Consider the following 15,889-nt stretch of genomic DNA (forward strand, 5'->3'; position numbering starts at 1 on the left):
AGGACAGGGATAGAAGCTCAGCCCTACCTCAGAGCTCATAACTCCGCCCATCCCAGTTCTGGCCGCCCATTTGTGGCCCCGCCCACCTCCCCTCCTCCTCCCAGCCCTGCATCTTGGACTAGGGGAGAGGCTCAGCCCCACCCTCTTGAGCAGGAGCCACTCCCACCCCCTCTAAGCCACGCCCCCTTTCCAGGGGGCATTGAATAATATTTTTCCTGGAAAGGGAGCAGCAGGCCAAATAAGTTTGGGAACCACTGGTTTATATTGTTGGAATTTTGGCCATTTGGTAATGCTTTGAGCCACTTCTTGATTTAAAAACAATAAGGAGTAACTAAATAAATAAATAACTTGTTTTCTTTACTCTTAGGGCTTGGGAAGACTGCTCCCGAAGGGACATGTTCCTCTGGTTATTATTGCCCACCGGGTCAGTCCTCTGCCACACCACCTTCCCACTGGTGCCCATCTGGATATTACTGCCTCGAGGGATCTGTGGCTCCAATGGCATGCAAGAAAGGCACCTACCAATCAGAGGAAGGGAAAGAATCATGTGATCTCTGCCCTGCTGGGTTCTTTTGTGACACATCCAATGAAAGTAAGAATACTGGAGGGTTGCGTGCATGATTCTGGTCAAAGATAGTTTCTCCTCCTTATGTACCTGGGGATAGTGGCTGGTGAGGTTTGCTCTGAAGAAGAACATTTTTATTGATTATCCCTTAGGCCATATCAAAGTACCAAGCCAAACAACCAGGCTCGAAAAGACCTGGTTACATTCTATACAAATATTAAATAAAACACTTGTAACAATACAATAAATAAATAAATATAATAAAACTGAGTGTGTACATTATATGTCATTGTCACCCCTACAGTTTACCCCAATCAGCCCCACATATGTGGATCTCAATCGTATTGTTTTGCTCAAGTACAGAGCCGTTTTATATGTTATTTTTGAATCTTGACCGCACATAAAGTACGTTGTTCTGATGTGTGATTCCCAGTGCATTGTCCATTTGATATATGGACCAAGAAACAAATCTCTCACCTTCTGATACAATTTACAGTCAAATAATATATGTGCTAAATCCCCAATTTCAGGTGCTCCACACAGAATAATTCATTATAAGGGATGTTGTTGAATCTCCTATATCTAACCATTGTATCAAGCTGATCAAATCTAGCTCGAGTAAATACCTCCCTAAAGTGTTTTGGCATTTGGATTTTTAGATAGTTGGCAATTTGGAAGGTACATTTATATTGGCTCAGCCATTTTAGGTTGGCGACCCCACTGAGAATGAGAGTAGCTATATCTTTCTGTGCTTCTATGTCCAAAATTCTTTGTCTGGCACTCTTTTTTACTTGATCATTTAAGGTGCAGGAGACAGGAAGGCCACAGTTTCTTATATAATTTGTCAGTTGCGTAATCCATGAGGTCTGTAGTTGGAATTTTATCTGTTCTAATAAGCACAATTTTGGGAGAGGTTTGCTCTGGGTTTTAGTCTGAATTGTAAAGGAGCTATCCAGGTGCTTGGACCTGGAACAGGTTCAACTCCTTGAGTAGCTCCTTGAATGTTCACATTGAAACCTGGGGCAGATTTTGTTGATAAGGAAGTCATTAACAGCACTGTATATAGAGAAATGCCTGCTCCAAAAGCATGAATGGCTCAACTCATGGAGAAACTAAACTTGTAAAAGAAAATTAAGAAAGGCAGCTATAATGTATATCCTTCATATACAATTAGTGGTTTTGCACAAGAGCCATGTTTTACATGAATCATTAAAGAGAGAGTCTCAGAACACAGAGCTGGAAATTTTGTTCTCCACTCTCTCAATAAAATAAATGTTGCCAAGAGGATTCCAAGCTGCGTTTCTTTTTTGTAGGTGCTGCTATCCAGGTTCCCGTGCCATGTTTTCCTGGGCATTTTTGCCTTCCAGGCACTGAATCGGGCATGGAGCACCCTTGTCCCAAGGGAACATATAGACCGAAAGCTGGCGCTGCTAAGGAATCTGACTGTGAACCTTGTCCTGCAGGTAAGTGCAGACCCAAGTCAAGGAATATCTGGCTAATACAAAAAAGAGGGTGATAGAACAAAAAAGAATGAGGTTTCCACTCATTTCAGGAAATGCTGCTCACCCACAGCAACTGCTTTCTTTCCTCTTCATTTCAGGGATGTATTGCTCATCCCTTGGACTGTCCCAACCTACCGGTCTTTGCCATCAAGGCTACTTCTGCACCAAGGGAGCAGCCAACCCGACTCCCATTAGACACCGGGTGAGTCGAAATAACAAAAAACAGGTTGAAGAAACTTCTCACCGTTACACTGCCCAAGGGGAGAAACTGTTCCAAAAAAGGAAGGTGTCATTACTATTTTGGATGTATCTTCACGGAGGTTAAAAATTCCTTGTCACAAGCTGCAAGATATGGGAAAAGGCTAAGAATTGCTGTGCCCTGACACAATTTGTTATATTCCTCTGTGTTGATAGCCCCACATGGATCATCTCAAGGAAAAACATAGCTCCAAAACATTAGACCAAAGCTCCCAGAATCTCCCAGTCATTGGCCATGCTGGATGAGAGATACTGTGTTTTAGTGCAAAAACATACCTTATATACTCGAGTATAAGCCGACCCGAATATAAGCCGAGGCACCTAATTTTACCACAAAAAACTGGGAAAACATTGACTCCAGTATAAGCCGAGATACCAATAAAATTACATTAATTGAGGCATCAGTAGTTTAAATGTTTTTGTATCTTTACATCAAACTGTAATTTAAGATATTACTGTTCAACTCTGATTAAATCATTATTTTCATCTTCTTCAATGTATGTGTTTATGTATCTTTTTAATAATAAGAGTCAAATAATAAGTGTAATAATAATAATAATAAATGAAGCAAAATAATAAATCTAATAATAGAGTAAAATAATAAATGTATTAATAATAATAATAGAGTAAAATAAATGTAAAAATAACAATAATAGAGTAAAACAATAAATGTAATAATAGTAATTAATAGAGTAAAATAATAAATGTAACAATATCAATAATAATAGAGAAAAATAATAAATATACCATATATACTTGAGTATAAGCCGACCTGAATATAAGCCCACCAGGACCCTAACCCACATATAAGCCGAGGAGGGGTTTTTTTTTCAGTCCTAAAAAAGGGCTGAAAAACTAGGCTTATACTCGAGTATATACAATAACTTTCCAAACTGTGACCAAAAAGGCTTGAAAAGTATTTTTTTCCCCTTATATGCAGTTGCAATTTCCACTTCTTAGGAGGTGGGGTTGGGGGAATCCTAAGACATGCGTATTATAGGAACCTAGAACAGCAAAACTATAGATGTGCAACTTTAGCAAAAATAAATATTTCTCTCTTTGGGTTGTTGTGTGTTTTCCAGGCTGTCTGGCCATGTTCCAGAAGTATTCTTTCCTGATGTTTCGCCCACATCTATGGCAGGCATCCTCAGAGGTTGTGAGGTTACGTGGGTGAAACATCAGGAGAGAATATTTCCAGAACATGGCCATACAGCCCGGAAAACACACAACAACTCTGTGATTCTGGCCATGAAAGCCTTTGACATTCCTCTCTTTCTTGTTTTGAACGTGTTACTTCTTAAATATTTTTATTTTCCCTTTTTGCTTGGACAGGTGAATGCTTCCATCGTCCTCTTGATGGGAAATGACATTTGCCCTTCTGGGCATTTCTGCCCAAATGGGACCGGCTTCCCTGTTCCTTGCCCACCAGGCTCCTTCTCCCCATCTTTGGGCCTGAAGGCAGAGCCAGAGTGTCTCCCGTGTCCAGCAGGACTCTACTGCCGCCAATCAGGGATGTCCGATCTTTCCCAGATGGCACCATGCAATGAAGGGTGAGTGGCAGAAGCAAGGGCTGCTTTTCAAACTGAAAACGTAATTTGTTGTTTTATACCTTCAAGTCATTTCTGGCCAATAGTATCACTAAGGTGAAGCTATCCCATGATTTTCTTAGTTTGGTCCAGATCCATGAATTGGGTGCACATTGCTCTGTCAATATGAGTGAACTATAACTCCCAATGTCTAAGGTCAGTCCCCTCGAAACTCCACCAGTATTCAAAGTTTGGCATGTGGGATATCTGTGGCAAGTTTACTAGTTCCATCACCAGTTTGGTACAGAGTGCTCTCTAAAATCAGAACAGTAAATAAGAAGCAACACTCTGAAAACAGAAGAGTTCCAGACATGGGAACCAAGGGCAGCTAACGACTATGAACAAAGGATGCCCCCAGACAGGAAGCCAGGAGATGAAGCTATTCAATGCTAATTGAGGTGATTAACTACAACATTCACACTGGCCTCCAACTGACAAAGAGTTCTTCTCTCACCCTGGACTTTGCACAGATATATATAAACCTTCCTTGCTTAATTTCTCCATACCTCACAACCTTTGAAGATTCCTGCCATAGATGTGGGCAAAACGTCAGGAGAGAACACTTCTAGAACATGGCCATACAGCCCGGAAAACATACAACAACCTTGCTCTCTGAGTGTTAGTGAACTACAACTCCCAGAATTCAAAAGCAGCCCCCAATTACACCAGTATTCAATGTTGGTCATGTAGGTAGTGTGTTAAGTTTGGTGCAGATCCATTGTGGGTTGGGTTCAGAATTCTCTTTGATTGTAGGTGAACTATAAATCCCAGCAACTACAACTCCCAAGTGACAATATCAATCCGCCCCGCAACCCTACCAGTATTTAATTATGGGCATGTCAGGTATTTGTGCCAAGTTTGGTCCAGTGAATACATTCTGCATAGGAGATATTTACATTACGATTCATAACAGTAGCAAAATTACAGCTAGGAAGTAGCAACAAAATAATTTTGTAGTTGAGGATCACCACAACATGAGGAACTGTATTAAAGGGTCATGGCATTAGGAAGGTTGAGAACCACTGGGTTGTATGTTTTCCGGGCTGTATGGCCATGTTCTAGAAGTATTCTCTCCTGACGTTTCGCCCACATCTATGGCAGGCATCCTCAGAGGTTGTGAGGTATGAGAACCACTGTTCTAAGGCAAGACTGTGAACCTCAAGGTGATCCAGTGGGTTTCATGGCTGACCTGATATTTAAACCCCAGTTTCTAGGTTCGTTGTCCTACTTTCCTGCCTTGAATTAATATATCCCTGCACTCTGCTATTACACTATGGCTTTGTTTGGTTCTTCAGCCTAATGCTAAACATTGTCCAACCTTCCTGAATGTATTGTGCTCTGCTGCCACGTTGAGGCTGAGTTCTGTACTTCTGCCTAATGCTAATTGTCCAATTTCCTTCCTCAAAACAATATATCCCTTGTGCTTTGCTGGGTTCAGTACTTTAGCTTAATGCCAATTGCACAACTTTCTTGCCTTGATTTAATATATCTGTTGTGCTCTGGTGCCAATTGTCTAACTTTCCTGCCTTGAATGAATATATCCACGGCACTCTGGAGCCAATTGTCCACCTTTCCTCCCTTGAATTAATATATCCATTGCGCTTTGATGCCAATTGTCCACCTTTTCTTCCTTGAATTAATATGTCCATTGCAATCTGGTGCCACACTGTGACTGAGTTCAGTAACCATTACATCATCCCTGACCATATAACATTCTATTTTAAAAGCAGTTATCGAGAATATGAGCAAAAACTTATATATTTCTTTGTGATATCTACAGTTATGTTTGCCTGGAAGGTAATTCTGCTCCATGTCCCCATGATGGGATCCATGGATACAGATGCCCCAGAGGCTTCCACTGTCCTGAGGGCACTGGCCTGGAGATTCCTTGTGAACCTGGCATGTTCAGCCCTATGGTTGGGGCAAGCACTTGCCTTCCCTGCCCAGCCGGAACAGCCTGCAAGGATGCTGGCACTGTGGAGCCCCTCAGCTGCCCCCGAGGTAAGGATCTATAGAGTGCATTTATCTGATAGGAGCCACGGTGGTGCAATGGGTTAAACTCTTGTGCTGGCTGGACTGCTGACATAAAGGTTGGGTTGATGTCCTGAAAGTTGCCAGTTCGAATGTGCGAGATGGGGTGAGCTCCTGTCTGTCAGCTCTAACTTTCAGGGAAATGAGAGAAGGCTCCCAGCAGGATGGTAACACATCAGGCACTCCTGGGCAAAGTCTCTGTAAAGGTAAAGGTTTCCCCTGACGTTAAATCCAGTAATGTCTGACTCTGGGGGTTGGTGCTCATCTTCATTTCTAAGCCGAAGAGCCGGCATTGTCCGTAGATACCTCCAAGATCATGTGGCCAGCATGACTGCATGGAACGCCGTTATCTTCCCACCGGAGCGGTACCTATTGATCTACTCACATTGGCATGTTTTCGAACTGCTAGGTTGGCAGAAGCTGGAGCTAACAGCGGGTGCTCACTCCGCTCCTGGGATTTTAACCTGGGACCTTTCGGTCTGCAAGTTCAGCAGCTCAGCGCTTTAACACAATGAGTCACCGGAGTGAAAAGTCTCTATAGACAGCCAATTCTCTCACACCAGAAGCGACTTGCAGTATGTTCTCAAATCACTTCTGACACAATAAAAAAATCTTGGAGAGCAGGAAGTATGCTGGCTTGGACAAGTTCCAAATACAGTAGAGTGTCACTTATCCAACACTCGCTTATCCAACGTTCTGGATTATCCAACGCATTTTTGTAGTCAATGTTTTCAATACATCGTGATATTTAGGTGCTAAATTTGTAAATACAGTAATTACTACATAGCATTACTGTGTATTGAACTACTTTTTCTGTCAAATTTGTTGTATAACATGATGTTTTGGTGCTTAATTAGTAAAATCATAACCTAATTTGATGTTTAATAGGCTTTTCCTTAATCTCTCCTTATTATCCAACATATTCGCTTATCCAACGTTCTGCCAGCCCATTTACGTTGGATAAGTGAGACTCTACTGTAAGTATTCTTAACCCTCTTTCTTATCTATTATCTCCTTGATGTATTGTTCTTATTCTTTACTTGTTGGGAAAATGATATTTCTGGGCTATAATACACAGAGTCTTCCCATGATTGACATTGGTTAAGAGATTATGGGAACTGTAAACCCCAGAAAATAATCCCTCCTTACTTTTCCAGCCCACAGTGCCAAGTCCTTTCAGTTTTGTTGGAGATGTTTTAAAACGTATGCAAAGCCCCCTATAACCCACTCTCTCTTTGGCAGGTTACTATTGTCCGCTCCAGACGGCCATCCCCTTTCCATGTCCTGCTGGTACACTCAACACCCTGGAGGGGGCGCTCTCCTTGAATGCATGCAAGCCATGCCCAGTTGGGAGTTATTGCACTGGCCACGCAAACTGGGAACCTGATGGTAAGAAGCTGTTTTGAGGATCCTAATCCAATCTAATCCTCACTCGACCTCCTTCTCCCAAGTTCTACTAAAAAATCAGTCTTTAAAAAACAGAAGGTGGCCAAAGTCATCCTCACAGCAGGAACTTCTCAATCTTAACTCTCCAATCTTCCAACTGATGAAACTAATCAGAACAAAAAGTACTTCCAAGTTCATTTTCAACTACAGTAGAGTCTCACTTATCCAACGTAAACGGGCCAGCAGAATGTTGGATGAGCGAATATGTTGGATAATAAGGATCATAGAATCATAGAATAGTAGAGTTGGAAGAGACCACATGGGCCATCTAGTCCAACCCCCTGCTAAGAAGCAGGAAATCGCATTCAAAGCACCCCCGACAGATGGCCATCCAGCCTCTGCTTAAAAGCCTCCAAGGAAGGAGCCTCCACCACGGCCCCGGGGAGAGAGTTCCACTGTCGAACAGCTCTCACAGTGAGGAAGTTCTTCCTGATGTTCAGGTGGAATCTCCTTTCCTGTAGTTTGAAGCCATTGTTCCGTGTCCTAGTCTGCAGGGCAGCAGAAAACAAGCTTGCTCCCTCCTCCCTATGACTTCCCTTCACGTATTTGTACATGGCTATCATGTCTCCTCTCAGCCTTCTCTTCTGCAGGCTAAACATACCCAGCTCTTTAAGCCGCTCCTCATAGGGCTTGTTCTCCAGACCCTTAATCATTTTAGTCGCCCTCCTCTGGACGCTTTCCAGCTTGTCAACATCTCCCTTCAACTGCGGTGCCCAAAATTGGACACAGTGTGATTCCAGGTGTGGTCTGACCAAGGCAGAATAGAATAAGGGGGAGCAGGACTTCCCTGGATCTAGACGCTATTCCCCTATTGATGCAGGCCAGAATCCCATTGGCTTTTTTAGCAGCCGCATCACATTGTTGGCTCATGTTTAACTTGTTGTCCACGTGGACTCCAAGGTCTTTTTCACACATCCTGCTGTCAAGCCAGGCATCGTCCCCCATTCTGTATCTTTGATTTCCATTTTTTCTGCCGAAGTGAAGTATCTTGCATTTGTCCCTGTTGAACTTCATTTTGTTAGTTTCGGCCCATCTCTCTAGTCTGTCAAGATCGTTTTGAATTCTGCTCCTGTCTTCTGGAGTGTTAGCTATCCCTCCCAGTTTTGTATCGTCTGCAAACTTGATGATCGTGCCTTCTAACCCTTCGTCTAAGTCGTTAATAAAGATGTTGAACAGAATCGGGCCCAGGACGGAGCCCTGCGGCACTAAGGAGAGATTAAGGAAAAGCCTATTAAACATTAAATTAGGTTATGATTTTACAACATCATGTTATACAACAAATTTGACAGAAAAAGTAGTTCAATACACAGTAATGCCATGTAGTAATTACTGTATTTACAAATTTAGCACCAAAATATCATGATGTATTGAAAGCATTGACTACAAAAATGCATTGGATAATCCAGAACGTTGGATAAGTGAGACTCTACTGTACATGGTGGCCAATGTTCAATCAAGTATAATCAAGTACAGTCCATGGAGGGGATGCCCACCCCAACTATTTATCCTGCCCCCCCCCCTCCAAATTTATATACAGTAGAGTCTCGCTTATCCAAAGTAAACGGGCCGGCAGAACGTTGGATAAGCGAATATGTTGGATAATAAGGAGATATTAAGAAAAAGCCTATTAAACATCAAATTAGATTATGATTTTACAAATTAAGCACCAAAACATCATGTTATACAACAAATTTGACAGAAAAAGTAGTTCAATACGTAGTAATGCTTTGTAGTAATTACTGTATTTATGAATTTAGCACCAAAATATCATGATATATTGAAAACATTTACTACAAAAATGCGTTGGATAATCCAGAACGTTGGATAAGCGAGTGTTGGATAAATGAGACTCTACTGTATAAACACTGCTTGAACTTCAATACTATAATAGTCATCTGAACCCAGATTGGACTTTCTTCTTGTTTTCTGCATCGCAGGCATGTGCTCCCCTGGGTATTACTGTGCTGGAGGAGCTCCTGATGCTGTGCCACAAAGCACGCCTGAATTTCCCCTCAACGGGCCCTGCCCACGGGGACACTATTGTCCAGAAGGCACCCGGTCCCCTGTCGCCTGCCCAGTGGGCACTCTCAATAACTCCACAGGTAAGAAGAACATCTTAGGTTCACCATCTCAATCCATTGTCACTTTCCCCTTCTCCAGAGACAGCAATCCTAAAGCCATCTATAAAACATCATTCTTCCTCAAGGAAGGAGAGCCAGTGTAGTGGTTGGTGAGGGTTGGGACAGGACTTGACAGATCTGGGTTCAAGTCCTCACATGGCCAAGAAATTCAGTGGGTCGTCTTGCGCCAAGCACTCTTTCTGCCTTGCTGGGTGATTGTGAACCAAAGCCACCTGTAACACTTTCAACTGATCAGAAGAAAGCTTAGATAAACGTGTTGAATTTGAATATATGAGGGCTATCCAGAAAGTAGATTACATTTTGGAATTAAAAATGAACAAAGTATAGGAGAAAACATTTACCATATGCAGTTGAAAGCCAGACCCAAATACCACTTCTCAACATAGTCCCCATTGTAATCTAGGCACTTCTCATAGCAATAAAAGAGTTTGGAAAGTCCTTCCCCACCAAACTTTGCCGCTTGGCTTGTGTTCTCAACCAGGCGGGCATCCCTTCCCGCAGCTGTGCATGTGCATGCGCTCAACTTTCCCCCACGCTCGTCCTGGATCGCTCTTCTAAGGTTTTGCAAGAAGCACACCTTTCCTGTCCCAAAAACCGGTTGCCATAACCTTCCTTGCAAGCATTTGAAAAACAGAAGAGCAATCCAGGACGAGTATGGGAGAAAGCTGTGCGCATGCATATGCGCAGCTGCAGGAAGGAATGCCCGCCTGGTTGAGGACACAAGCCAAGCGGCAAAGTTTGGTGGGGAAGGACTTTCCAAATTCTTTTATCGCTATGAGAAGTGCCTAGATTTCAATGGGGACTATGAGAAGTGGTATTTGGGTCTGGCTTTCAACTGCATATGATAAATGTTTTCTCCTATACTTTGTTCATTTTTAATTCCAAAACGTAATCTACTTTCTGGATAGCCCTCGTATCTACAAATTCTAGTCCACCAACAACAGGTTTAGCAGAGCTTATAATATGTTTAGTGCACCCGAAAACCACTATCTCTGTTCCACCTACTGTTGATGACTAGGATGATATCTACCCATGGTTTCCTCCCCCTTCTATCTCCAGGAGGTTCCTCTCCAGATTGCTGTGTCCCCTGCTATCCAGGATTCTTCTGTGCCGGCATGGGTTTGAGTTCTCCTACCGGACCATGTGCTGCCGGTTTCTACTGTCCAGCAAACTACAGCTCCTTCAGCCCAACAGCCTTTCTCTGCCCAGAGGTTTGTCACAGAATATTCATAGAGGTGGAAGAGACCCTATGGACTATCAAGTCCATTCCTCGCTCAGTGCAGAATTGATTATATTGTCAGTGCTGAATTGAACATGTTACCATACTGGCAATATTTTCTGCATCACCTCTTAGATAGATCTTGGAAAATTTGAAACAGAGGATTGAACCAAAACTTCCCAGATCCTTAATGCAGTGTGAGATATCCTAGAAATGAGAGGCAACATAGTCTAGTTCAGTGGTTCCCAACTTTTGGGAACTTTTGGGCCTCCAGGTGTTTTGGACATCGGTTCCCACTGTTCCTAACAGCTGGTAAGCTGGCTGGGATTTCTGGGAGTTGAAGTCCAAAACACCTGGAGGATCAAAGGTTGGGAACCACTGGTCTAGTTTGAACATTAGACTAGGATTTAGGAGATAAGGGTGACCTTGAGCAAGTCAAGTGTTCTTAGTCTAAGAGGAAAGCGATGGTAAACCAGCTCTGAATATCTCGTCATGAAAGCACTAGAAAAAGCTCACTATCTGACAAAAGACTTTATCATGTCAGCCTGTTCCTTCCTCGCAATTACTGTATATACTCAAGTATAAGCCTAGTTTTTCAGCCCTTTTTTAAAGACCGAAAAAGCCCCCCTCGGCTTATACTCGGCTGAGGGTCCTGGTTGGCTTATATTTGGGTCAGCTTATACTCGAGAATATATGGTACATTTATTATTTTTCTCTATTATTATTGGTATTATTACATTTATTATTTTTCTCTATTATTGTTGCTACTATTACATTTATTTTACTCTATTTTTATTATTATTAATACATTTATTATTTCACTCTGATATGATTATTATTATTGCATTTATTATTTTACTCTATTTACTAATACTTGTATTATTTTTCTGTATTTATTATTATTATTACATGTATTATTTTTCTCTTATTATTAAAAGGATACGTAAGCACATTTACATTGAAGAAGATGAGATTGATTTGATCAGAGTTGGACAATCTTATCTTAAATTTGAGCTTTATGTAAATATTCAAAAACATTTAACCTACTGATGCCTCCATTAATGTAATTTTATTGGTATCTATTTTTATTTCTGAAATTTACCACCCTCGGCTTATACTGGAGTCAATGTTTTCCCAGTTTTTTTGTGGTAAAATTGGGTGCCTTGGCTTATATTCGGGTCGGCTTATACTCGAGTATATACGGTATGTTGTTTAAGCAAATGGAAACATGCAATTATTGGCATTGAGCAATTGAGCAATACTGGCACTATGTTGAAAATTCTTGCAATCATTCTTCCACACAGCCTTATTCTATGTGTTGTAAATTTGAAAAAAAAAAGTATTATGTATTGTATACCATTGCACCATCACTCCTGATAGTTCTGAAAAACCAAAATCGGGGAAAACAGTGTCACAGATTTGAAAAGTTGTTTTTGATTCAATAAAGTATCCCACCCCCAAACTCCAGCAGTAATCACATTGTTCCTGCCTCACCTGATCTCCTCCATCCTCTTCTTTCTAGGGACACTTCTGCCTCTCTGGAGCTGCCCATCCAGCTCCGTGCCCCACTGGTGAATACCAACCAAACCGAGGGTCAGAACACTGCCTTCCCTGCCAAGCAGGATTCTACTGCCATGAGGCTTTTACTGGGAACCCCAAGCCCTGCCCACCACATTCCTATTGTCCTGCAGGTACAGAGATACAAAGACACAGCAAGGAAACCCTAGGGCTACTGGACATGATTGATTTCTTTTTTGGGTGGGAACAGTTGAAAGAGGAAAAGTGGGTGGGGAAAAGAGTACAAAGGGTAGACCATGTGTTGTGTTGTGTTGGCGTATTGTGTTTATTTGTTTGTCTGTTTGTTTGAAGTGTCTGTAGATATTGGAAAGGGAAGAAGTAACCCAAAGTAATATTAGATATAGCTGACTGAATCAACTCCAGTTGCCAGTTTGAAGAAATCTTTACAATTGGACCTCCGCATTTGTGGTTTTAACTTTTGCAGATTTGGTTATTTATGAATTTGATCCATGCATTCTCTCTAGGAATTTCTAGGTATTCCAGAATTATTATTATTATTATTATTATTATTATTATTATTATTATTATTATTATTTACAGTATTTATATTCCGCCCTTCTCACCCCAAAGGGGACTCAGGGCGGATCACATTATATACATATAGGGCAAACATTCAATGCCCATAAACACATTGAACCGAGACAGAGACAGACAGACGCAGAGGCAATTTAACTTTCTCCTGAGGGAATGTTCGATTCTGGCCACAGGGGGGAGCAGTTGCTTCATCATCCACTCTGATGGCACTTCCTCATTCCAAGTCATAAATTAGTTAAACTTGCCTCCTCACTTTTATAAGTGGTACCTTATTTCCTACTTGATAGATGCAACTATCTTTTGGGTTGCTAGGTCAGCAACGAGCAGGGGCAATTTTTAATTTTTAATTGACAGGTACTCACCCCACCACGGGCTGGCCTTGAACTCATGACCCATGGTCAGAGTGATTTATTGCAGCAGGCTGGTCAACAGCCTGTGCCACAGCCTGGCCCCATCTCCCTGAAGGGACTTGGGGTGGTTTACATGGGGCCAAGCTCAGATAAAACAGCAAACAACATACAATAACATCAGAAAATACAAACAAAAAGTAAATTAACATTCTAAACATAATAATAATAATAATAATAATAATAATAATAATAATAATAATAATAGACATTGACAAAATTACAATCTGTCAACTGCAAAAGGCCACCCTACTGGGATCTGCACGCATCATCCGAAAATACATCACACAGTCCTAGACACTTGGGAAGTGTTCAACTTGTGATTTTGTGATACAAAATCCAGCATATCTATCTTGTTTGCTGTGTCATAATACAATAATAATAATAATAATAATAATAATAATAATAATTCTGAAAATACATCACACAGTCCTAGACACTTGGGAAGTGTTCGACTTGTGATTTTGTGATACGAAATCCAGCATATCTATCTTGTTTGCTGTGTCATAAAATAAAATAATAATAACAACTTACATGTAAAAAGACAATCATGGTAAAAACAAGGATTTGGCCCCCAAGTAGATAAAATGAAATGGACTGGGTAAAGTGCAGTGAGTAAAAATTGTAAACGAGGTAGATATTTAAGTGCTATCATCAAATAGAAGAGCAACTAGGTGAGGGAGCCCTGTGACTATAGTACACTATAATAGGGCAAGAAAGTGCAACCAAATGAGGAAATTGTCGAAGAAACAGGATGACTGTATGGTCAACTTCTGCCAGAGGCTGGCTATGATGTCACAGTGGAGAACCTAGAGATTCCTATGGAGAACACTTCTCTAACTCCTACAGTGAGATTCTAGGTCTACTTCCAGTGGAACTTATGGAAGTTGACCTTTAAGACTGACTTACAGATTCCTAGAGATGTAACAAAATTGCAGTTTCTTTCATGATTTTCCCACTTTTGTGGAAGTCGTACATCTCTAACCTCGATGAGTAGGAGGACCTACTGTAGTTGGCTATGATGGCAATGTTTTTCCCCTCCCCTGCTTCTTAAAGGTGTCCCAGCGGAGTATATCTCTTCCACTAATTTGTGAGTTTTCCCATTCTTTTTCTTAGGTACTTTTGTTCCTCATCCGTGTCCTGATGGCACGTTTACTCCTTCCGATGTGTCTGGTCTACAGGAAGAGCGAGATTGTTTTCCTTGTCCGCCCGGTCGCTATTGCAGGTTGTGAATGATTTCTTCTCAACAAATCTCACTGGGATGGATAGACTGTGCTTTTTGCTTATTGTTTCTTGTTGAGGATTATTTAACACAACTACCTTCTGCCTTTCTTCACACCTAGATAAGTCCCCTAGGAATTAAAGGAGGATCATAAAATAACAAATATAGCAGATATTTCATTGGGTGGGGAGGCCAAATCCTCCTCCAACTGGTTTTATGTAAAGTGTTGTATTTTGAAGTCGGAGAGATGCTATAATCTACTATCGGTCTACTATTACAAGATCAAGTCTCAAAATGGGGAAAAAACATTTCACATTTTCTCCGGCAGGGAAAACTAGTACTTTTGAAATGTTTTCATTATTTTGGACAAAACAAAGGCTGCTTTTTGAAATCTAACAAAAATTAATTACTTCCTTGTCGAGATTAAAACTACTTTTCTGATTCTGAGTGACTCTGGTGTCCCTTGTTCTGCAGCTTCATTGCATTGGTTTAAATGTTTCTGGAGCTGTAAAGTATTCTGGAAATTACATTTCAAAAAGTGGCATATAATTTAGATGTTTAATTACTGTATATACTCGAGTATAAGCCTAGTTTTTCAGCCTTTTTTTTAAGACTGATAAAACCCCCCTCGGCTTATACTTGGGTGAGGGTCCTGGTTGGCTTATATTTGGGTCAGCTTTTACTCGAGAATATATAGTGTATTTATTATTTTTCTCTATTATTATTGGTATTATTACATTTATTATTTTTCTCTATTATTGTTGCTACTATTACATTTATTTTACTCTAATAATAATAATAATAATAATAATAATAATAATAATACATTTATTATTTCACTCTGATCTTATTATTATTATTATTGCATTTATTATTTTACTCTATTTGTTATTACATGTATTATTTTCCTGTGTTTACTATTATTATTATTATTATTATTATTATTATTATTATTATTATTATTATTATTATCACATGTATTATTTTACTCTATTATTATTAAAAGGATACATAAGCACATGCACAGTAGAGTCTCACTTATCCAACATTCGCTTATCCAATGTTCTGGATTATCCAACGCATTTTTGTAGTCAATGTTTTCAATACATCATGATATTTTGGTGCTAAATTCGTAAATACAGTAATTACTACATAGCATTACTGCGTATTGAACTACTTTTTCTGTCAAATTTGTTGTATAACATGATGTTTTGGTGCTTAATTTATAAAATCATAACCAGATTTGATGTTTAATAGGCTTTTCCTTAGTGCCACCTTATTATCCAACATATTTGCTTATCCAACATTCTGCCGGCCCGTTTATGTTGGATAAGTGAGACTCTACTGTACATTGAAGAAGATGAGAATAATGATTTGATCAGAGTTGGATAATCTTATCT

General features: G+C 40.5%; 1 protein-coding gene across 2 annotated transcripts in view; it reads left to right on the forward strand.

Moving 5' to 3' along the window:
• The window catches only part of LOC100564612 (zonadhesin), a 180,895-nt gene that overhangs the window by 118,447 nt on the left and 46,559 nt on the right, over window positions 1-15,889 (forward strand). For both annotated transcript variants that reach the window (XM_008119521.2, XM_062960921.1), the window contains exons 51-60: window positions 368-592; window positions 1,879-2,028; window positions 2,166-2,269; window positions 3,658-3,875; window positions 5,692-5,912; window positions 7,185-7,331; window positions 9,326-9,490; window positions 10,589-10,740; window positions 12,271-12,439; window positions 14,384-14,492. In XM_008119521.2, the coding sequence (XP_008117728.2) occupies window positions 368-592; window positions 1,879-2,028; window positions 2,166-2,269; window positions 3,658-3,875; window positions 5,692-5,912; window positions 7,185-7,331; window positions 9,326-9,490; window positions 10,589-10,740; window positions 12,271-12,439; window positions 14,384-14,492 (1,660 nt within the window). The remainder of the gene's footprint in view (window positions 1-367; window positions 593-1,878; window positions 2,029-2,165; window positions 2,270-3,657; window positions 3,876-5,691; window positions 5,913-7,184; window positions 7,332-9,325; window positions 9,491-10,588; window positions 10,741-12,270; window positions 12,440-14,383; window positions 14,493-15,889) is intronic.

This window comes from Anolis carolinensis, unplaced genomic scaffold, assembly GCF_035594765.1.
Source record: "Anolis carolinensis isolate JA03-04 unplaced genomic scaffold, rAnoCar3.1.pri scaffold_8, whole genome shotgun sequence".
NCBI classification, from domain to species: Eukaryota; Metazoa; Chordata; class Lepidosauria; order Squamata; family Dactyloidae; genus Anolis; species Anolis carolinensis.